We start from the raw sequence: 23,146 nt of genomic DNA on the forward strand, positions 1-23,146 counted from the left end.
CCTGCCTGTTTTTCCTGTTTTCCCTCCATGGCCGCTCGGGCATTCTAACAGAGACAAACATATGCCTGGCCAAATCAGCATTCCCCTCCCTTCGCATCCCCACAGGAACAACTTTGAGAAAACTGTCAACAAAAGCGGCCGGGGAAACTACTGCAACTGTGCCGAACCCGGGAGTCATATTTCATTACGTGTTAATTAGTATCTGAAGTTGTACCCATGGATGTATAAGGAGTAGTTCTACCGCAAAGTTATTCTCCGTGGGGACTTCCGGCAACAATCTTGATTCTGATTGGCCGTTACTGTAATAATATTACTTTGTCGGTAACGGAGTAGTGTAACGCATTACTTTTATAATTCAGTAATCACACTACAGTTACTAACATTGCCCCGACACGCGTTACTTCGTTACTTTCTAAAATCAGTCATAATCAAACCTCAACAAACACCTGCAAAGAACACATGCTAATGTGAAGCTAACGCACATAGCTGTTGTTTATTTATATCACACACGTAGTCTGTTCTTCTTCTCTGTTTTCCGGTTGTTGCCTGTTTTGAATGACGAATACACACTACCGCCGCCTGCTGGTAAGGAGAGTTATTGCCACTCACGCATGCGCAGTTCGTACGTGCTCGGCTGAAGTCTTTGCGGTGTGCTCCAGTCTGGTTCCAGTGCAACACATGGCCAACACGCAGGAGAACACGCCGACGCAACAGCGTGAGCAGAGATAGACTGTGCAAAATATACAGATAGCAGGAGACAGAGGACAGCCACGGTCAGATAGCAGGAGACAGAGGACAGCCACGGTCAGATAGCACGAGACAGAGGACAGCCACGGTCAGATAGCAGGAGACAGAGGACAGCCATGGTCAGATATGAAAACATTCAGGATCTGGATCAGTCTTATGCGACAATGGAAACTGAACTAAAGAGAACATTTAAAACTTTAGCAGTCTGCGTGATCTGCCTGCAGGGAGGGGCGGGCCGGCCCTGCGAGTAAAGTAACGAGTAAAGTAACGAATTACTTTATGTAGAGAGTAACGAAGTAGTGTAATATATTACTTTTTTTTTAATAACGACCCTGTCCGCGACCCACTTTTGGGTCGCGACCCACCAGTTGAGAACCACTGCTTTAGACTATAACATTACTGAGGAAGAGCTCCTGGCTAAACTTCGTCAGGAAATGTCAATCTGGCCATTAATGACCTCGGAGACAAAGGAAGAAAGGCTTTCTATGCTATCAAAGAGTCTTCAAATATAGATATACCTGTTAGAATCTGGCTCAAAATATTCAATTCAATAAGAGAACCAATCATACTGTATGGAAGTGAAGTGCGGGGTCCTCTTGGAAATCAAGACTTTGATCAATGGGACCAACACCCAATAGAAACCCTACATGTGGAGATATGCAAGAGCATCCTGAAAGTCGCTTAGCAACTGAACTCCGTGAAAAACACCACTAAGGGTCAAGGGTCAAGGGTTTTTGTTATCAGATGCTAGCTACAGTGTAATTTTGGCATTTCAAATCTTAGATCCCGAGCTCCTCCAACAGTGCAACATAATATAAATAGGACATAATAAGAAAAATACATAAAGATAAATAAAAAATAGTGCAAAATGCACCACTTTTGGTTCAAATTATGAAACCAGTAGATTCATTCATTTATTTATTTATTTGTGTTACTCCAGCTAAATCGATGTTAATCCATTTATGTGGTTGTGGATTTACTGTACGTTACGTTGTGCGGTCGCGTAGTAAGTGAACACCATGCTACCGATTACTGTCCGGTGACCATGAACGCACCGGACATCGGCTACAACCTCCTCTCTGTCTGACTTCGCCAAGCAGGTAATGTGCTGCACCGCATGCCTCCAATATTTGTAATGTTTATTGCAAGTAAATCAGTTGTAGTTACATATCTTTTTAAAGCACGAGCTAGCTAAACACATATTAGCTTTACTTGACCGGAGATATAGTGCAGTGATGAGTCCTATAACCCGGAAGTGAGTTCGCATTTTACAACTATTAGTTCCCTCGTCTCAGAGTCAATGGGATTTCTCCATAGCATTTTGGAAAATAGCTCGAAATAAGATCTGTGGAAAACGAACCTGCTTTATAAATGCACGTTTTGTTCAGCCGGATAATCTCCACATATCTACCCTACTTTTATACTTTTCGAATCATAAATCTAATGGCCAGAAGCAAAATGCTAACGTTATGCTATAAACTAACTACAGACCATGGATGTATAATAAGAACCTTTAGAATAATTACCTTTTAGAAGTACACAAAAACATAACTGCTAACAATGTAAATTCTGTGTTGGAAAAAAAGTTAAATACTTTTGGCACTGTATATACAAAGCTTGGAAAAATGCCTATTGTGGCTGTCTTGCATACAGTGGCAACTAATAGTATTGTGAAGAAATGTCATGACAACTGTAACCCACACTAAAACATAGTAAGCATAAAGTCATTCAAAAGTGATTTCATTAAAGGATACACCTTAAACTTTTTGATGTTAAACACGACCAAAACTGAAGTTATTGTACTTGGCCTGAAGAATCTACGAAACAAATTATCTATCTATTCTTCGGGCCAAGTACAATAACTTTTAATAACACGACCAGTTTTGGTCGTGTTTAACATCAAAAAGTTTAAGGTCATCCACGTTTTTAAGTCCTTGAGGCAGTCTTGAATTTTATTTAGATGATTAATTTAAACACGACCAAAGTTATTGTACTCGGCCCGAAGAATCTACGAAACAAATTATCTAAAGACATACTAACTATGGATGGCTTTAATTTGGCCTCCAGTGAGACTGTAAGGAGTCTTGGTGTTATATTTGATCAGGATTTATCCTTTAACGCCCACATAAAATCAATTTCAAGGACCGCCTACTTCCATCTACGCAACATTGCAAAAATCAGGCATATCTTGCCTCAAAACGATGCAGAGAAACTAGTCCATGCATTTGTTACTTCTAGGCTGGATTATTGTAACTCTTTATTATCAGGGAGTACCAAGAAGTCAGTCAAGTCGCTTCAGCTGATTCAAAATGCTGCGGCTCGTGTACTAACCAGAGTTAGGAAAAGGGACCACATTACTCCTGTTCTGGCTGCCTTACACTGGCTCCCTATAGAACACAGGATAGAATTTAAAATTCTTCTTCTCGCCTACAAAGCCCTTAATGGGCAGGCGCCATCTTACCTTAAAGAACTCATTATACCCTACTGTCCTACTAGGGCATTGCGTTCCAAGCATGCAGGGTTGTTGGTTGTTCCTAGAGTCTCTAAAAGTACAATGGGAGCCAGAGCCTTTTCTTATCAAGCTCCACATTTGTGGAATCAGCTTCCAGTTTGTGTTCGGGCGGCAGACACCCTATCCGCTTTTAAGAGTGCACTTAAGACCTTCCTTTTTGATAAGGCTTATAGTTAGGGCTGATTAGATTCAGCCCCTAGTTTTGCTGATATAGGCTTAGTTTGTCGGGGGACATCTTACTTCTTCCTTCTCTCTGTCTGTACCTGTGTCCTCTCATGTTCCGATTAACCCAGCTTCCCCAAATGTCTTTCTTTTGGTGTCTATATACGCTGGGATCCGGAGTCATGGATGATCCTGCAGTCCTGTGTCCTGGATCGCGAGCGCTGGATCTTGAGTCGTGGCTGTGGTCCTGGATCATCGGTCCTGGATGGATATCCTCGTGGATTCATCTTCCTATTATACACACATGCATTTCCAAACATTTGGACTACCTATGTTGCAAATGTATTATCTTTTCAATTTACACACGGCATCTATTGCACGTCTGTCCGTCCTGGGAGAGGGATCCCTCCTCTGCTGCTCTCCCTGAGGTTTCTCCATGTTCCCTTTAAACTGGGTTTTCTTTGGAAGTTTTTCCTTGTACGATGTGAGGGTCTAAGGACAGAGGGTCTAAGGACAGAGGGTCTAAGGACAGAGGGTGTCGTATTGTCATACTGATATTCTGTATAAACTGTGAAGACCACTGAGACAAATGTAACATTTGTGATATTGGGCTATAAATAAACATTGATTGATTGATCGATTGATACACGTTTACAATTGGTCAATTATAACATTGACCAATCCCTTTAAAAATATAATAAATAAAAGTAGTATGACAAATTACAAGGTACTGTTCCTTTAAGGATCTCTGCTCACCACCAGGCACGCGCAGCGGAGCAGGAGAAAAGAGAAAACGGAGCAAGACGCAGATGAGACGAGCGGAGTAAATTATAAAAGTGATTCAAAGTTGATTTAAAAAAGATAAAAAATACCACCCACACGGTCGGGAAACCCAGTGGACGGTATAGAACATTAACCAACGGTGTTTTGGTGAGTGATTAAATGTTAGCTTCATTGTTAGCATTTCATGTTGTTGAACTGTAAGGGAAGCTATGAACATGGCTTGCAATGTCATGTATTTGTTATTTTGTTTGGCTGAAACTACGTGGCTTTAATGTGTGTTTTCCAAAGGGAAATATGTGTTATTTTGTGTGAACAGGATACATGACACCTGTCGAAGAGAGTAAAGCTGCCATTTTGAGCCCCATTATAAGCTGTATTGACAAAAGAGCTAAGTTTGCAGTCGTTTTTCAAATGTAATTATATAATTTATATTGTTAGTTTATATTATATGTATATTCTTTCATGACCTGTCGTACAGGTCAGGTTTTTTTTGGACTGGATAAAAAAGTTGATCGCGAGTGAGAGGACGACACACACACACGCGCTCTGATACAAGATGGCGACCCACGGACGGCTTTGATCTTCGCGCCAGTGAGAGGACTTGCTGGTTTATCAAGAGACACTAGCTGAACTCACGGCCAGAGTGGTAGGAGTACTGAAGAGATGATAAGGTTGGAACTGGATTTAAAGAGACACTATATATTGTACTCTAGGTTTTCATTTGTCATTTGATTTCATTGATGGTACAATTGTGTTTTTTTCATTGAATTAGATTTCACCTGTGAAAACGGAAAAGAGTTAACTCAGCATATTGAAGAGATTAAAATAGGAAAGATCTATAAATAATACTTAGTAGACCGGTCTCATCCTGAATGGATACCATGTACTAAGGCACATAAATCAGAAAGCAAGGGAAAGGTGAAATACTTACCTCTGATTATACTGCAGAAAATATTCATTGTCTATGTTTAATGTTTTGTCTATTTGTCTATTTGGTCAGTAAATTGCCGGCTGTTCAAACCACCTGGTCTCTGGTCTAATTACTTACCTGTCGATCCACTCGAGTAGAACCCAGAATCCTTCTAGTCAGATAGCATAGCCCAAGATAAGAAGTGTTACACAACCAGACTGTTACTGCACGCTGATTGTTGTGGTCCTATTTAGGACAAAACGTTCAGAGCTGTCCTCGTTCCAGTCCGCCCCTGATTGATTAGTGCTTTAACTCGTAAATTACCCCCAATGTTAAAGCTTGTTGATGATATGTGAGATTGTAAATTGTCGTGCATTCTAAAGTGTCCACTGTATTTTTTTCCTTCAGTCTCACTGGAGGCCAAATTAATGCCATCCATAGTTAGTATATCTTTAGTACAATAACTTCAGTTTTGGTCGTGTTTAACATCAAAAAGTTTAAGGTCATCCACGTTTTGAAGTCCTTGAGGCAGTCTTGAATTTTATTTAGATGATTAATTTAAACACGACCAAAGTTATTGTACTCGGCCCGAAGAATCTACGAAACAAATTATCTAAAGACATACTAACTATGGATGGCATTAATTTGGCCTCCAGTGCGACTGTAAGGAACCTTGGTGTTATATTTGATCAGGATTTATCCTTTAACGCCCACATAAAATCAATTTCAAGGACCGCCTACTTCCATCTACGTAACATTGCAACAATCAGGCATATCTTGCCTCAAAACGATGCAGAGAAACTAGTCCATGCATTTGTTACTTCTAGGCTGGATTATTGTAACTCTTTATTATCAGGGAGTACCAAGAAGTCAGTCAAGTCGCTTCAGCTGATTCAAAATGCTGCGGCTCGTGTACTAACCAGAGTTACGGTACGTCCACGCAGCAGCTTTAGACGAATCTTCCACCGCTTCCAACGCTTCTCTGCCCATTGACTTTGAATGGGGATGACGTCACTTTGCCTCTCTTTTCGCCGAACTGCATTGTGGGGGAGCGAAGCGAAGATTTCCAGGATTTCCAGGATTCAAAAGTTGAGCAATGTTCAACTTTTGAAGCTGAGCTGGAAGCGTCAGCCAATCAAACACGTGTATGCAAATCTGACAGTAGAAGCGCTAGCCAATCAAACCGCGTGCAAGCAGGGAGAGCCAGACCGCAGTTCATTTCCTCATATTCCAAACGAGAAGTTACGGTAGCAAATCACCCGGTTCTTTACGACCAGAACTATTACCGGGATACAAACCGGAGGAACCGGGCATGGGGGGAGGTGGCAGAGACAGTGGGGGGAACTGGTAGGGTTTCGCCTGTTTGGGGAGTTTATATATTTATATATATATTGCTCGCATAAAATCCCCGGGGTTTTTTGCTTTGTATGTCGGGGGCGGGAGATTCATGTGATTGGTTGTTGGTCGCGTTGCTCGCAAAAAAATATATATATATATATAAATAAACATTGATTGATTGATTGATTGAGAGTTGGCCATATAGGCGGAGCTCCTCGTTTCTGACGTCAGAACAATTTCAATTCTGGATCAGCTCCGTTGCAGCCCTGTTTTTAGAGATGTGGGTATGGAGGAAAAGAGAGAGGGTTGTGTTTTCTGACACTTGGTGAGTTCCCTGACGCACCGGGGACACATATTCATGTATAAAAGATGTACAAAAGTGCATTTTGCATGATAGGTCTACTTTAAGTCTCCAAAATACCTCCTTAACTCCACCTTAACTCTCTTAAATACCACATTAACTCTCACAAATCCCTCGTTAAGACTCCAAAAAAAACGTAACTCTCCAAAATACCACGTTATTAACTATTTTATCATTATTATGTGTGTGTGGTACTACACGCTCCAGTACAGTAGGTGGCAGTAATGCGCCAAACAGAGAAGCAGAAGAAGCGTGATGACGTCACAGGAACCCAAACTGCCGCGCTCAGCCGCTGCTGTTGTTGCGTCTGTAAACAACAACATGTTGGCTCTCCCGACAGCGGTATATTAAACCATGATCTCCGTGAGTTACCTCCTGCTGTGCGGACAGCTGCTGCTCCTGGTCTCCGTGATTCTGCTCCAGCTTCTGGAGGGGATCCACTCCCAGAACTCCTCCAGCCCCACGGGTCCCGAGGCCTCCTCCTCCCCGGGCCACAGAGCCTCAGAGCCGGGCAGCAGAGCCACGGAGCCCCCGGCCTCCAGCCAGCTGCCTCCGGAGCTCCAGAGCTACGAAGCCCCGGCGGAGAGCACCAACTACACGGAGCCTTTCGAGTACAAACCCCGGTCTCCGGTGGTCCTGTGCAGCTACCTGTGAGTAGCATTAGCACGCTACATGTTAGCATAGAGATGGTAGAAGTACACATCCTTTACTCAGGTAGAAGTACACATCCTTTACTCAGGTAGAAGTACACATCCTTTACTCAGGTAGAAGTACACACATCCTTTACTCAGGTAGAAGTACACACATCCTTTACTCAGGTAGAAGTACACACATCCTTTACTCAGGTAGAAGTACACATCCTTTACTCAGGTAGAAGTACACACATCCTTTACTCAGGTAGAAGTACACACATCCTTTACTCAGGTAGAAGTACACACATCCTTTACTCAGGTAGAAGTACACATCCTTTACTCAGGTAGAAGTACACATATCCTTTACTCAGGTAGAAGTACACATCCTTTACTCAGGTAGAAGTACACACATCCTTTACTCAGGTAGAAGTACACATCCTTTACTCAGGTAGAAGTACACATCCTTTACTCAGGTAGAAGTACACATCCTTTACTCAGGTAGAAGTACACACATCCTTTACTCAGGTAGAAGTACACACATCCTTTACTCAGGTAGAAGTACACATCCTTTACTCAGGTAGAAGTACACACATCCTTTACTCAGGTAGAAGTACACATCCTTTACTCAGGTAGAAGTACACATCCTTTACTCAGGTAGAAGTACACACATCCTTTACTCAGGTAGAAAGTACACATCCTTTACTCAGGTAGAAGTACACATCCTTTACTCAGGTAGAAGTACACACCCTTTACTCAGGTAGAAGTACACACATCCTTTACTCAGGTAGAAGTACACATCCTTTACTCAGGTAGAAGTACACATCCTTTACTCAGGTAGAAGTACACACATCCTTTACTCAGGTAGAAATACACATCCTTTACTCAGGTAGAAGTACACATCCTTTACTCAGGTAGAAGTACACATCCTTTACCCAGGTAGAAGTACACATCCTTTACTCGAGTAGAAGTACACGCATCCTTTATTCGAGTAGAAGTACACCATCCTTTACTCAGGTAGAAGTACACACATCCTTTACTCAGGTAGAAGTACACATCCTTTACTCAGGTAGAAGTACATATCCTTTACTCAGGTAGAAGTACATATCCTTTACTCAGGTAGAAGTACACATCCTTTACTCAGGTAGAAGTACACATCCTTTACTCAGGTAGAAGTACACATCCTTTACTCAGGTAGAAGTACACATCCTTTACTCAGGTAGAAGTACACATCCTTTACTCAGGTAGAAGTACACACATCCTTTACTCAGGTAGAAGTACACATCCTTTACTCAGGTAGAAGTACACACATCCTTTACTCAGGTAGAAGTACACATCCTTTACTCAGGTAGAAGTACACACATCCTTTACTCAGGTAGAAGTACACACATCCTTTACTCAGGTAGAAGTACACACATCCTTTACTCAGGTAGAAGTACACATCCTTTACTCAGGTAGAAGTACATATCCTTTACTCAGGTAGAAGTACATATCCTTTACTCAGGTAGAAGTACACACATCCTTTACTCAGGTAGAAGTACACATCCTTTACTCAGGTAGAAGTACACATCCTTTACTCAGGTAGAAGTACACACATCCTTTACTCAGGTAGAAGTACACACATCCTTTACTCAGGTAGAAGTACACACATCCTTTACTCAGGTAGAAGTACACATCCTTTACTCAGGTAGAAGTACATATCCTTTACTCAGGTAGAAGTACATATCCTTTACTCAGGTAAAAGTACACATCCTTTACTCAGGTAGAAGTACACATCCTTTACTCAGGTAGAAGTACACATCCTTTACTCAGGTAGAAGTACACATCCTTTACTCAGGTAGAAGTACACATCCTTTACTCACGGTAGAAGTACACACATCCTTTACTCAAGGTAGAAGTACACATCCTTTACTCAAGTCGAAGTACACACATCCTTTACTCAGGTAGAAGTACACATCCTTTACTCAAGTAGAAGTACACACATCCTTTACTCAACTAGAAGTACACACATCCTTTACTCAACTAGAAGTACACATCCTTTACTCAAGTAGAAGTACACATCCTTTACTCAAGTAGAAGTACACACATCCTTTACTCAGGTAGAAGTACACATCCTTTACTCAAGTAGAAGTACACACATCCTTTACTCAGGTAGAAGTACACATCCTTTACTCAGGTAGAAGTACACACATCCTTTACTCAAGTAGAAGTACACACATCCTTTACTCAGGTAGAAGTACACATCCTTTACTCAGGTAGAAGTACACATCCTTTACTCAGGTAGAAGTACACATCCTTTACTCAGGTAGAAGTACACACATCCTTTACTCAGGTAGAAATACACATCCTTTACTCAGGTAGAAGTACACATCCTTTACTCAGGTAGCAGTACACACCCTTTACTCAGGTAGAAGTACACACATCCTTTACTCAGGTAGAAGTACACATCCTTTACTCAGGTAGAAGTACACATCCTTTACTCAGGTAGAAGTACACACATCCTTTACTCAGGTAGAAATACACATCCTTTACTCAGGTAGAAGTACACATCCTTTACTCAGGTAGCAGTACACATCCTTTACTCAGGTAGAAGTACACATCCTTTACTCAGGTCGAAGTACACATCCTTTACTCAGGTAGAAGTACACATCCTTTACTCAGGTAGCAGTACACATCCTTTACTCAGGTAGAAGTACACATCCTTTACTCAGGTAGAAGTACACACATCCTTTACTCAGGTAGAAATACACATCCTTTACTCAGGTAGAAGTACACATCCTTTACTCAGGTAGAAGTACACATCCTTTACCCAGGTAGAAGTACACATCCTTTACTCAAGTAGAAGTACACACATCCTTTACTCAAGTAGAAGTACACACATCCTTTATTCGAGTATGCTGTAGAAAGTACAGGTATTTGGGTTCAACGTGTAAGAAGTAGAAAGTACAGGTATTTGTTCAACATGTGAGAAGTAGAAAGTACAGGTATTTGAGTTCAACATGTAAGAAGTAGAAAGTACAGGTATTTGTGTTCAACATGTAAGAAGTAGAAAGTACAGGTATTTGAGTTCAACATGTAAGAAGTAGAAAGTACAGGTATTTGTGTTCAACATGTAAGAAGTAGAAAGTACAGGTATTTGGGTTCACCATGTGAGAAGTAGAAAGTACAGGTATTTGAGTTCAACATGTGAGAAGTAGAAAGTACAGGTATTTGAGTTCAACATGAGAGAAGTAGAAAGTACAGGTATTTGAGTTCACCATGTAAGAAGTAGAAAGTACAGGTATTTGAGTTCAACATGTGAGAAGTAGAAAGTACAGGTATTTGAGTTCAACATGTGAGAAGTAGAAAGTACAGGTATTTGAGTTCAACATGAGAGAAGTAGAAAGTACAGGTATTTGAGTTCACCATGTAAGAAGTAGAAAGTACAGGTATTTGAGTTCAACATGTGAGAAGTAGAAAGTACAGGTATTTGTTCAACATGTGAGAAGTAGAAAGTACAGGTATTTGAGTTCAACATGTAAGAAGTAGAAAGTACAGGTATTTGAGTTCAACATGTAAGAAGTAGAAAGTACAGGTATTTGTTTAACATGTGAGAAGTAGAAAGTACAGGTATTTGAGTTCAACATGTAAGAAGTAGAAAGTACAGGTATTTGAGTTCAACATGTAAGAAGTAGAAAGTACAGGTATTTGAGTTCAACATGTGAGAAGTAGAAAGTACAGGTATTTGGGTTCACCATGTGAGAAGTAGAAAGTACAGGTATTTGTGTTCAACATGTGAGAAGTAGAAAGTACAGGTATTTGTTCAACATGTGAGAAGTAGAAAGTACAGGTATTTGAGTTCAACATGTGAGAAGTAGAAAGTACAGGTATTTGTGTTCAACATGTAAGAAGTAGAAAGTACAGGTATTTGAGTTCAACATGTAAGAAGTAGAAAGTACAGGTATTTGTGTTCAACATGTACGAAGTAGAAAGTACAGGTATTTGAGTTCAACATGTAAGAAGTAGAAAGTACAGGTATTTGAGTTCAACATGTGAGAAGTAGAAAGTACAGGTATTTGAGTTCAACATGTGAGAAGTAGAAAGTACAGGTATTTGAGTTCAACATGTAAGAAGTAGAAAGTACAGGTATTTGAGTTCAACATGTAAGAAGTAGAAAGTACAGGTATTTGAGTTCAACATGAGAGAAGTAGAAAGTACAGGTATTTGAGTTCAACATGTAAGAAGTAGAAAGTACAGGTATTTGGGTTCAACATGTGAGAAGTAGAAAGTACAGGTATTTGGGTTCAACATGTGAGAAGTAGAAAGTACAGGTATTTGAGTTCAACATGTAAGAAGTAGAAAGTACAGGTATTTGGGTTCAACATGTGAGAAGTAGAAAGTACAGGTATTTGGGTTCAACATGTAAGAAGTAGAAAGTACAGGTATTTGAGTTCAACATGTAAGAAGTAGAAAGTACAGGTATTTGTGTTCAACATGTAAGAAGTAGAAAGTACAGGTATTTGGGTTCAACATGTAAGAAGTAGAAAGTACAGGTATTTGAGTTCAACATGTAAGAAGTAGAAAGTACAGGTATTTGTGTTCAACATGTGAGAAGTAGAAAGTACAGGTATTTGAGTTCAACATGTAAGAAGTAGAAAGTACAGGTATTTGAGTTCAACATGTAAGAAGTAGAAAGTACAGGTATTTGTGTTCAACATGTGAGAAGTAGAAAGTACAGGTATTTGTGTTCAACATGAGAGAAGTAGAAAGTACAGGTATTTGAGTTCAACATGTAAGAAGTAGAAAGTACAGGTATTTGAGTTCAACATGTAAGAAGTAGAAAGTACAGGTATTTGTGTTCAACATGTGAGAAGTAGAAAGTACAGGTATTTGAGTTCAACATGTAAGAAGTAGAAAGTACAGGTATTTGAGTTCAACATGTGAGAAGTAGAAAGTACAGGTATTTGAGTTCAACATGTGAGAAGTAGAAAGTACAGGTATTTGAGTTCAACATGAGAGAAGTAGAAAGTACAGGTATTTGTGTTCAACATGTGAGAAGTAGAAAGTACAGGTATTTGGGTTCAACATGTGAGAAGTAGAAAGTACAGGTATTTGAGTTCAACATGTAAGAAGTAGAAAGTACAGGTATTTGAGTTCAACATGTAAGAAGTAGAAAGTACAGGTATTTGAGTTCAACATGTGAGAAGTAGAAAGTACAGGTATTTGAGTTCAACATGTGAGAAGTAGAAAGTACAGGTATTTGGGTTCAACATGTGAGAAGTAGAAAGTACAGGTATTTGAGTTCAACATGTGAGAAGTAGAAAGTACAGGTATTTGAGTTCAACATGTGAGAAGTAGAAAGTACAGGTATTTGGGTTCAACATGTAAGAAGTAGAAAGTACAGGTATTTGAGTTCAACATGTGAGAAGTAGAAAGTACAGGTATTTGGGTTCAACATGTGAGAAGTAGAAAGTACAGGTATTTGGGTTCAACATGTAAGAAGTAGAAAGTACAGGTATTTGAGTTCAACATGTAAGAAGTAGAAAGTACAGGTATTTGAGTTCAACATGTGAGAAGTAGAAAGTACAGGTATTTGGGTTCAACATGTAAGAAGTCAAAGTAAAAAGTGGTCAGAAAAATAAGTAGTGGAGTAAAGTACTGATACCAGAAAGATGTACTTAAGATCAGTAACACAGTATTTGTACTCCAATACTTCCCGCCTCTGATGTTCAATATAAAAGTGAGCAGGAATTGGACACACAGTGAAGCGAGTGCTTCGTCCCCTGCATCAAGTAAGGCCACAAACATTTTATGAAACCCAGAGGAAATTAGATTTAATTATTATTATTAGTAATTGTTCACTCCCTTTTCTACCGGTGAAAGCTCATGAATGACTTTGCAAAAAGGTACAATTAGAAATTAATGATTTTAAATGAAATAAATATTAGTGACAGTTACAACAAAATAAGGTGAATAACGTTGATCATGTATTATTTTATATGAATTTAAATGAAATGGTTAGTATACCTGTTAGAAGCTCTCCCTGGTCCCCGGCTGGAGCCTCAGGATGTGTCTGGGATCCTCTCCAGGTGGAAGGAGTCATCACATACAGACACTAGTTCCTGAGCAGTGTCCTTCACACACTGATATCCATCCTGGCATGCACAAAATACTGAGTTTTTTTCTCTATCAATTCTATCGCGCCTCTCCTAATGCTCAAAGACGCTTGGCATAAAACAGAAACAGAGTCCTAATCCCAGTGCGAGCAAAGTGTGTGGGTTGTTGATCAGAGTTTGAGAGCTAGAGTGAATAAGTGAGTTTTGAGAGATTTTTTTGAAGGCACTTAAAGGTCGGTCATTTTGGAGAAACCGGCTCGAGTGGCTAGAATTAGGAAATACACAACCGGAACAAATCTGCCACTTCCTCACAGAGCCCCTCCCCCAACACACACAAGCGCGCACATGACCAATGAGGGCAGAGATCAGTGTGTGCCCCGATGGAAGGCTGACAGGCAGGTCGGCCCTCCAGTTACTTTAGCCGGCTCAGATGATTGGTCGAGCTTTCTACAGCGCCACGGCTTCAAAGCACTTAAGATATTCATTGCTATCGGATGTTAAGAGCATTCCATGGAATATAATAACAAGTGTATCTCGAGCCGGTTTCTCAAACTTGTGTGTGTGTGTGTGTGTGTGTGTGTGTGTGTGTGTGTGTGTGTGTGTGTGTGTGTGTGTGTGTGTGTGTGTGTGTGTGTGTGTGTGTGTGTGTGGTGTGTGTGTGTGTGTGTGTGTGTGTGTGTGTGTGTGTGTGTGTGTGTGTGTGTGTGTGTGTGTGTGTGTGTGTGTGTGTGTGTGTGTGTGTGTGTGTGTGTGTGTGTGTGTGTGTGTGTGTGTGTGTGTGTGTGTGTGTGTGTGTGTGTGTGTGTGTGTGTGTGTGTGTGTGTGTGTGTGTGTGTGTGTGTGTGTGTGTGTGTGTGTGTGTGTGTGTGTGTGTGTGTGTGGTGTGTGTGTGTGTGTGAAGCCCGGAGGAGTTTGTGTTCTGTCAGGACCCGGTGGACCACGCTGGAAACCACAGCGCCTTCCTGGAGCTGGGACACGGCTGCGTGGGGGTGAGGGTTTATTTTATCTCTACAAAATACCTCCTTAACTCTCCAAAATACCACCTTAACTCTCCAAATACCACCTTAACTCTCCAGAATACCTCATTAACTCTCCAAATACCACCTTAACTCTCCAAATACCACCTTAACTCTCCAAATACCACCTTAACTCTCCAAATACCACCTTAACTCTGATAATACCACCTTAACTCAGATAGTACCCCCTTAACTCTCCAAATACCACCTTAACTCTCCACAATACCTCCTTAACTCTCCACAATACCACCTTAACTCTCCAGAATACCCCCTTAACTCTCCACAATACCTCTTTAACTCTCCACAATACCTCCTTAACTCTCCAAATACCACCTTAACTCTCCAAATACCACCTTAACTCTCCAAATACCACCTTAACTCTCCAGAATACCTCATTAACTCTCCAAATACCACATTAACTCTCCAAATACCACCTTAACTCTCCAAATACCACCTTAACTCTCCAAATACCACCTTAACTCTGATAATACCACCTTAACTCAGATAGTACCCCCTTAACTCTCCAAATACCACCTTAACTCTCCACAATACCTCCTTAACTCTCCACAATACCACCTTAACTCTCCACAATACCTCCTTAACTCTCCACAATACCTCCTTAACTCTCCAAATACCACCTCAACTCTCCAAATACCACCTTAACTCTCCAAATACCCCCTAACTCTCCAAATACCACCTTTACCCTCCAAATACCCCCTTAACTCTCCAAATACCACCTTAACTCTCCAAATACCCCCTAACTCTCCAAATACCACCTTTACCCTCCAAATACCCCCTTAACTCTCCAAATACCACCTCAACTCTCCAAATACCACCTTAACTCTCCAAATACCACCTTAACTCTCCAAATACCACCTTAACTCTCCAAAATACCCCCTTAACTCTCCAAATACCACCTTAACTCTACAGAATATCCCCTTAACTCCAAAATACCACCTTAACTCTCCAAAATACCCCCTTAACTCTCCAAATACCACCTTAACTCTCCAAAATACCCCCTTAACTCTCCAAATACCACCTTAACTCTACAGAATACCCCCTTAACTCTCCAAAATACCTCTTCAACTCTGATAATACCACCTTTACTCTGATAATACCACCTTAACTCTGATAATACCTCCTTTACTCTCCAAAATACCACCTTAACTCTGATAATAACTCCCTAACTCTGATAATACCTCCTTAAGTCTCTACCCCAGCCTGTATTGACCCTTCTTCCTGTGTGCAGTGGGGGGGGGCAGACTCAGAAGGAGGTGAACCATACGAAGGTTGTGTGTTCGGCGCTGGACGACATCGAGTGTGCCGGAGCACGAGAGTTCCTGAGAGGAAACTTCCCCTGCATCAAGTAAGACCTCAAACACTTTGTAAATCCTGAAGGAAATTATCATTTTTTATATATATATTATATCATTTGTTATTATTAATGTCACTTTTGATCAGATCGAAAAAATATTCACGTGGTCCTAAACTTATTCCATTAAAAAAAAAAACATGATGGTATACTCTCGACTGAATCAAAAAAACATTTATTAATATTATAAGGAATATAAAACGTATTTAATCTGCACACATACTGTATCTAACAGCAGAAGGAAAGAACATAGACTTAAAAAATAACAAAGTATGGACACGTTATTAATAATAAAGAACACAATAAGTACAAAACAAATGGCAGATAAATACACTATGGTAAATAAATACATTGAAAGACAAATAATAAAAAGGGTAGAGGGTAGATTAAAAGTCATCACTGTGCGTCTCAGGTACACCGGGCACGACTTCCTCACCACGCTGCTCTACTTCTTCTTCCTCGGATGCTTAACTCTGCAAAATACTACCTTAACTCTCCAGAATAACTCCGTAACTCTCTAAAATAACTCCATAAGTCTCCAAATACCACGTTAACCTTCCAAAATACCACCTTAACTCTCTGAAATACCACCTTAACTGTCAAAATACCACCTTAACTCTCTGAAATACCACCTTAACTGTCAAAATACCACCTTAACTCCAAAATACCACCTTAACTCTCCAAAATACTACCTTAACTATCCAAAAATAACTCCTTAACTCCACGTTAACTCTCCAAAATACCACCTTAACTCTCCAAAATACTACCATAACTGTCCAAAATACCACCCTAACTGTCCGAATACCACCTTAACTTTCCAAAATACTACCTTAACTCCACGTTAACTCTCCAAAATACCTCCTTAAGTCTCCAAATACCACCTTAACCTTCCAAAATACCACCGTAACTCTCTGAAATACTACCTTAACTATCCAAAAATAACTCCTTAACTCCACGTTAACTCTCCAAAATACCTCCTTAAGTCTCCAAATACCACCTTAACTGTCCAAAAGACTACCACAACTGTCCAAAATAACTCCTTAACTCTCCAAAATACCACCCTAACTGTCCGAATACCACCTTAACTCTCCAAAATACTACCTTAACTGTCCAAAATAACTCCTTAACTCCACGTTAACTCTCCAAAATACCTCCTTAAGTCTCCAAATACCACCTTAACCTTCCAAAATACCACCGTAACTCTCTGAAATACCACCTTAACTGTCAAAATACCACCGTAACTCCAAAATACCACCTTAGCTCTCCAAAATACTACCTTAACTATCCAAAAATAACTCCTTAACTCCACGTTAACTCTCCAAAATACCTCCTTAAGTCTCCAAATACCACCTTAACTGTCCAAAAGACTACCACAACTGTCCAAAATAACTCCTTAACTCTCCAAAATACCACCCTAACTGTCCGAATACCACCTTAACTCTCCAAAATACTACCTTAACTGTCCAAAATAACTCCTTAACTCCACGTTAACTCTCCAAAATACCTCCTTAAGTCTCCAAATACCACCTTAACCTTCCAAAATACCACCGTAACTCTCTGAAATACTACCTTAACTGTCAAAATACCACCGTAACTCCAAAATACCACCTTAGCTCTCCAAAATACTACCTTAACTATCCAAAAATAACTCCTTAACTCCACGTTAACTCTCCAAAATACCTCCTTAAGTCTCCAAATACCACCTTAACTGTCCAAAAGACTACCACAACTGTCCAAAATAACTCCTTAACTCTCCAAAATACCACCCTAACTGTCCGAATACCACCTTAACTCTCCAAAATACTACCTTAACTGTCCAAAATAACTCCTTAACTCCACGTTAACTCTCCAAAATACCTCCTTAAGTAATTAAATTCCCCTGTGTGTCTTTCAGGTACACCGGGCACTACTTCATCACCACGCTGCTCTACTCCTTCTTCCTCGGATGCTTCGGGGTGGACCGGTTCTGCCTCGGTCACACGGGCACGGCGGTCGGGAAGCTTTTGACGCTCGGGGGTCTCGGCATCTGGTGGTTCGTGGATCTGATCCTGCTCATCACCGGCGGGTTGATGCCCAGCGACTACAGCAACTGGTGCACCTACTACTGAGGAAAGAGGGTTAGGGAGATGAGACAAGGTGGAACTTTGTTCATCCTCTTGGGGAAATGCAGGCGTTTAATGGCAGCAACATGGTCAGTTAAAAAAAAACACAAGGTAAAAATAAAGACAAATAGAATTAAATCATTTAAATAATAGTCTCCAAAATAACTCCTTTACTGTCCAAAATACCACCTTATCTCTCCACATACCACCTTAACGGTCCAAAATACCCCCTTAACTTTCCAAATACCACCTGAACTGTGTCTCCTGTGTGTCTCAGGTACTCCGGGCACTCGCGCTGCTCTGATCAGATCTGTTTTTATAGGAATTTCGACTTCCCCCCCCCCTCCGCAGAACTTCAACTTTTTTCTCAGAATTCCCCAAAAAAAATCCCACAACTAAAAAAAATACAACTAATTTTTTTTCTCAGAATTAAAAAAAAAAAGTTTCTTAAAATTCTGACTTTTTTTTTCTTAGAATTCCGAAAAATGTTTCTTAGAATTCCGACTTTTTTCTCAGAATAAGGAGAAAATGTCCTGGATCTCTTTAAGATGTTGTACATACTTTTGATCGTGAAGGCATTCATTTTGTACTGTTCTATTTATGTTTTTGCCTTATTGAGTCAGAAAATACGTGTCATGTTGAAATAAATACAGATATACATAAATGTTTCTGTAGATTTCTCCTAAATTCAGAATTACATGATGCCTCATTTGCATATTTAATCACAACATGAAACAACATATTTAAAATAATGGTGTTAATGTCAGTAAGGAAAACACACACAAAACACTTTATTGTGTATATCGCAGGAAGTGTGTGTGTGTGTGTGTGTGTGGTCTCTCAGCTGATCCACAGTCAGCTACTCAAACCTGTCCCTGCTGAGTTGCCTGTTCAGAAGTTCCAGTTTCCTCTGTGAATGCATCACATGACCCCACAATCAATCCCAGCATGCATTGCGGCTGCGTTTAACCCCCTGTATTTCATGGGTTCATACATTTTTATCTTATCCTTTGATATTGTTGCATCAGGAGGACGATTTATTCTCCGTCTGTGTTTCAAAACCACTCCGACGAGGATGGGATTCGAACCCACGCGTGCAGAGCACAATGGATTAGCAGTCCATCGCCTTAACCACTCGGCCACCTCGTCTGTGAGCCTGCTCTGCTCTGATTGGTTAGCTGTCAGGCTCTGTTGTGATTGGTCAAACACGGTCTAGTTAATGCATTATATAATAATATTAGGGAGTCAGTCAGACTTCAGAATAAGACCTTTTCTCTCCACGCAGAGCTGCTTGAACACAGATGTTAAAGGAGGCCAAAAAGCTACGGGAAGATCTTGGCAAATACACTTTTATTTTGAAATCAGTACAAAGATGTTGATTTGTTGTGTAGTAAATAATAACAACAATATAATTAAATGCAGATGAATAAATAGACGTGGGTTGTTGGAGTTAAACAGAAACATTACTACAAATGTGAGTCTGTTCTAAATTTCATCTAAATCTTTAAGCCAGTTTGAGATTTTCAGAATAAAAGTCTCCATTATCTCTGAAAGTGCTGTGAGTTTAAAGAGACGTGTCCTGCGGAGTGTGTGAGACAGAGTTCATGCTGTGCACTCAGATAAGACCCGACCTTTGGAAGCATGACACTCAGGAGCAAACAGCTGATCCTCCGTTACTGAGCTCTGTTGCTTCTCTCAGAGGGGAATTAGCTCAAATGGTAGAGCGCTCGCTTAGCATGCGAGAAGTAGCGGGATCGATGCCCGCATTCTCCAGACACACTTTTAACTCTACTTTAAAGAGTCCTCTCCTCTGATGTTCAGGTGTATATCAGTATGTAGTGTCTCTACTTTAAAGAGTCCTCTCCTGCTGATGTTCAGGTGTATATCAGCATGTAGTGTCTCTACTTTAAAGAGTCCTCTCCTGCTGATGTTCAGGTGTATATCAGCATGTAGTGTCTCTACTTTAAAGAGTCCTCTCCTCTGGTGTTCAGGTGTATATCAGTATGTAGGGTCTCTACTTTAAAGAGTCCTCCGTCTCTACTTTAAAGAGTCCTCTCCTCTGACGTTCAGGTGTATATCAGTCTGTAGTGTCTCTACTTTAAAGAGTCCTCTGTCTCTACTTTAAAGAGTCCTCCCCTCTGGTGTTCAGGTGTGTATCAGAATGTAGTGTCTCTGCTTTAAAGAGTCCTCTCCTGCTGATGTTCAGGTGTATATCAGTATGTAGTGTCTCTACTTTAAAGAGTCCTCTCCTCTGATGTTCAGGTGTATATCAGTATGTAGTGTCTCTACTTTAAAGAGTCCCCTCCTGCTGATGTTCAGGTGTATATCAGTATGTAGTGTCTCTACTTTAAAGAGTCATCTCCTGCTGATGTTCAGGTGTATATCAGTATGTAGTGTCTCTACTTTAAAGAGTCCTCTCCTGCTGATGTTCAGGTGTATATCAGTATGTAGTGTCTCTACTTTAAAGAGTCCTCTCCTGCTGATGTTCAGGTGTATATCAGTATGTAGTGTCTCTACTTTAAAGAGTCCTCTCCTCTGGTGTTCAGGTGTATATCAGTATGTAGGGTCTCTACTTTAAAGAGTCCTCTGTCTCTACTTTAAAGAGTCCTCTCCTGCTGACGTTCAGGTGTATATCAGTATGTAGTGTCTCTACTTTAAAGAGTCCTCTCCTCTGGTGTTCAGGTGTATATCAGTCTGTAGTGTCTCTACTTTAAAGAGTCCTCTCCTCGGATGTTCAGGTGTATATCAGTATGTAGTGTCTCTACTTTAAAGAGTCCTCTGTCTCTACTTTAAAGAGTCCTCTCCTCGGATGTTCAGGTGTATATCAGTATGTAGTGTCTCTACTTTAAAGAGTCCTCTGTCTCTACTTTAAAGAGTCCTCTCCTCAGGTGTGTATCAGTTACTTGGAATGTGTGCAAGAGGACGAAAGAGCTCAGGTTTCACACTTGATCTCCGTCTGTGTTTCAAAACCACTCCGACGAGGATGGGATTCGAACCCACGCGTGCAGAGCACAATGGATTAGCAGTCCATCGCCTTAACCACTCGGCCACCTCGTCTGTGAGCCTGCTCCGCTCTGATTGGATACCTGTCAGGCTCTGTTGTGATTGGTCGAACACGTAACCACCTCGTCGGAGTGGTTTCGACATGAAGACAGATCTGATCTGGTTTCATGGGTCATGGGAAGCAACTGCGTGTTCCAACGTGTGTGTGTGTGCGTGTGTGTGTGTGTGTGTGTGTGTGTGTGTGTGTGCGTGCGTGTGCGTGTGTGTGTGTGTGTGTGCCAGGCAGAGGAACTTGTTTTAAAGAGGCCCTATGGCGGTGCTCCCTCTCCTGTAGTGTGTGCTGTAGGTCTGAGTGCATGTCGATGGTCTGCAGAGGATAAGTACCTGTGCCCCCCCCCCCCCCCTGCCTGAGAACGCCTCTCCGTTGGACTCCTTTGTAACATAGTGACATCACTGCAGAACACTCGCGCTCCTATTGGCTAGCAGCTGAACGAGTAGCATAGGGCTCCTTCAAAGAGTTACAGGGCCATGCATGAGTAACAGCTGACAACAGGGCGACACCTTGCTGTTTGGAAACATGTAAATACAGGAATACAACTGTAAGGACCAAATATAGAACACGTGGTGAAATAATAAACGTTTAACACTTATATATATGTATATACCTTTTGCACTGATCATCTTAAAAGTAACCAAAAACACCTTAGAAACTTCCGGAAGAGGGAACAGTCGGTGGTGAAAATGCTGAGTCATGGTTTATGGAGCGGGTCGTTACGGGCGACTCAGAGGGATCGTTGTACTGACACGTATCACGTATCAGGTGAAGCGTATTTCTGGTCCGACGCGTGTTCTGGTCCGACGCGTGTTCTGGTCCGACGCGTGTTCTGGTCCGACGCGTGTTCTGGTCCGACGCGTGTTCTGGTCCGACGCGTGTTCTGGTGTTCTGGTCCGACGCGTGTTCTGGTCCGACGCGTGTTCTGGTGTTCTGGTCCGACGCATGTTCTGGTCCGACGCGTGTTCTGGTCCGACGTGAAGCTGGGGACCAACACGGCCTCTGAGGTCCAGATGCTGCTGACCTGAGCCGAAGCCTCCGGGCTGAGAGCCGAAGCCTTTCCATCCTGCAGACAAGAAAGAGCTTTTTGAACATTAAAGGTCTCCTATTATACTATTTGTAGGCATATCCTGTTCCAAACCACATCAAGGATCCTCTCTGGAACAGGATGGAGCTCTCTCTCTCTCTCTCTCTCTCTCTCTCTCTCTCTCTCTCTCAGGTTTACCACCAGGTGACTTCCTTTTGACTTCCTGCTTCCTCACTCTCTCTCCAGCACAGGTTAGCTCTGAGTGTTAGCATGCTAATGGAAACACAGACCATATCACTTCCAGAACACGTCTCATTGGTTCTGACAGCAACGTTTCTGATTGGCCCGTGGGGGTAAAGCCCGCCCACATTTTAGTAATGTGGTCATGACGCAGCAAATCTGGATCAGCTCCGTTGTTCCCCGTTTTTAGAGATGAGGGTACGGAGGAGAAGAGAGAGGGGTTTCTGACACTTTGAGAGTCTCCTGACACACCGGGGGGACACGGCGACACACCGGGGGGACACTGGGACACACCGGGGACACACTGGGACACACCGGGGACACACAGGGGACACACTGGGGACACACCGGGACACACCAGGGAACACACCGGGGACACACAGGGACACACCGGGGACACACAGTGGACACACAGGGGACACACGGGGACACACCGGGACACATGGTGATGTAGAAAGACATGAGAGTCTCCTGACACACATGTTGATCAAAAAGTGCATTTTGCTTGATAGGAGACCTTTAAAGCATGGACACCGTCACAGTGGAGACACTGCAGACTGATATGCAGCTGAACATCAGCAAGGCCCTTTAAGGGTTAGGTTAGCTCCGCCTCCAGCTGCACCTGTCCGTCTCTCAGAGCCTCTTCCTGCACACAGACACACATTAACAATTGAGATATAACGTACCAATATCCTCCCACACACACACACACACACACACACACACACACACACACACACACCTACCTACCTGTCTGTGTGTCCTGGTGCTGTCCTCCAGGTGGAGCTGCAGTCATG

General features: G+C 41.6%; 1 protein-coding gene and 2 non-coding genes across 3 annotated transcripts; 1 reads left to right on the forward strand and 2 right to left on the reverse strand.

Moving 5' to 3' along the window:
* Positions 1-7,056: 7,056 nt before the first annotated feature.
* Positions 7,057-18,691, forward strand: tm2d2 (TM2 domain containing 2). Its single transcript, XM_034076748.2, is given in 5 exon segments — positions 7,057-7,463; positions 14,439-14,526; positions 15,803-15,805; positions 15,807-15,919; positions 17,820-18,691. Coding segments are annotated over 5 exon segments (714 nt in total). The 5' UTR covers positions 7,057-7,167; the 3' UTR covers positions 18,034-18,691.
* A 403-nt stretch (positions 18,692-19,094) lies between these two features.
* trnas-gcu (transfer RNA serine (anticodon GCU)) lies at positions 19,095-19,176 on the reverse strand. Its single transcript has one exon. It is a non-coding gene; the product is annotated as a tRNA-Ser (tRNA).
* A 1,826-nt stretch (positions 19,177-21,002) lies between these two features.
* trnas-gcu (transfer RNA serine (anticodon GCU)) lies at positions 21,003-21,084 on the reverse strand. Its single transcript has one exon. It is a non-coding gene; the product is annotated as a tRNA-Ser (tRNA).
* Positions 21,085-23,146: the final 2,062 nt, after the last annotated feature.

Source organism: Pseudochaenichthys georgianus, unplaced genomic scaffold (assembly GCF_902827115.2).
Source record: "Pseudochaenichthys georgianus unplaced genomic scaffold, fPseGeo1.2 scaffold_1008_arrow_ctg1, whole genome shotgun sequence".
Lineage (NCBI taxonomy): Eukaryota > Metazoa > Chordata > Actinopteri > Perciformes > Channichthyidae > Pseudochaenichthys > Pseudochaenichthys georgianus.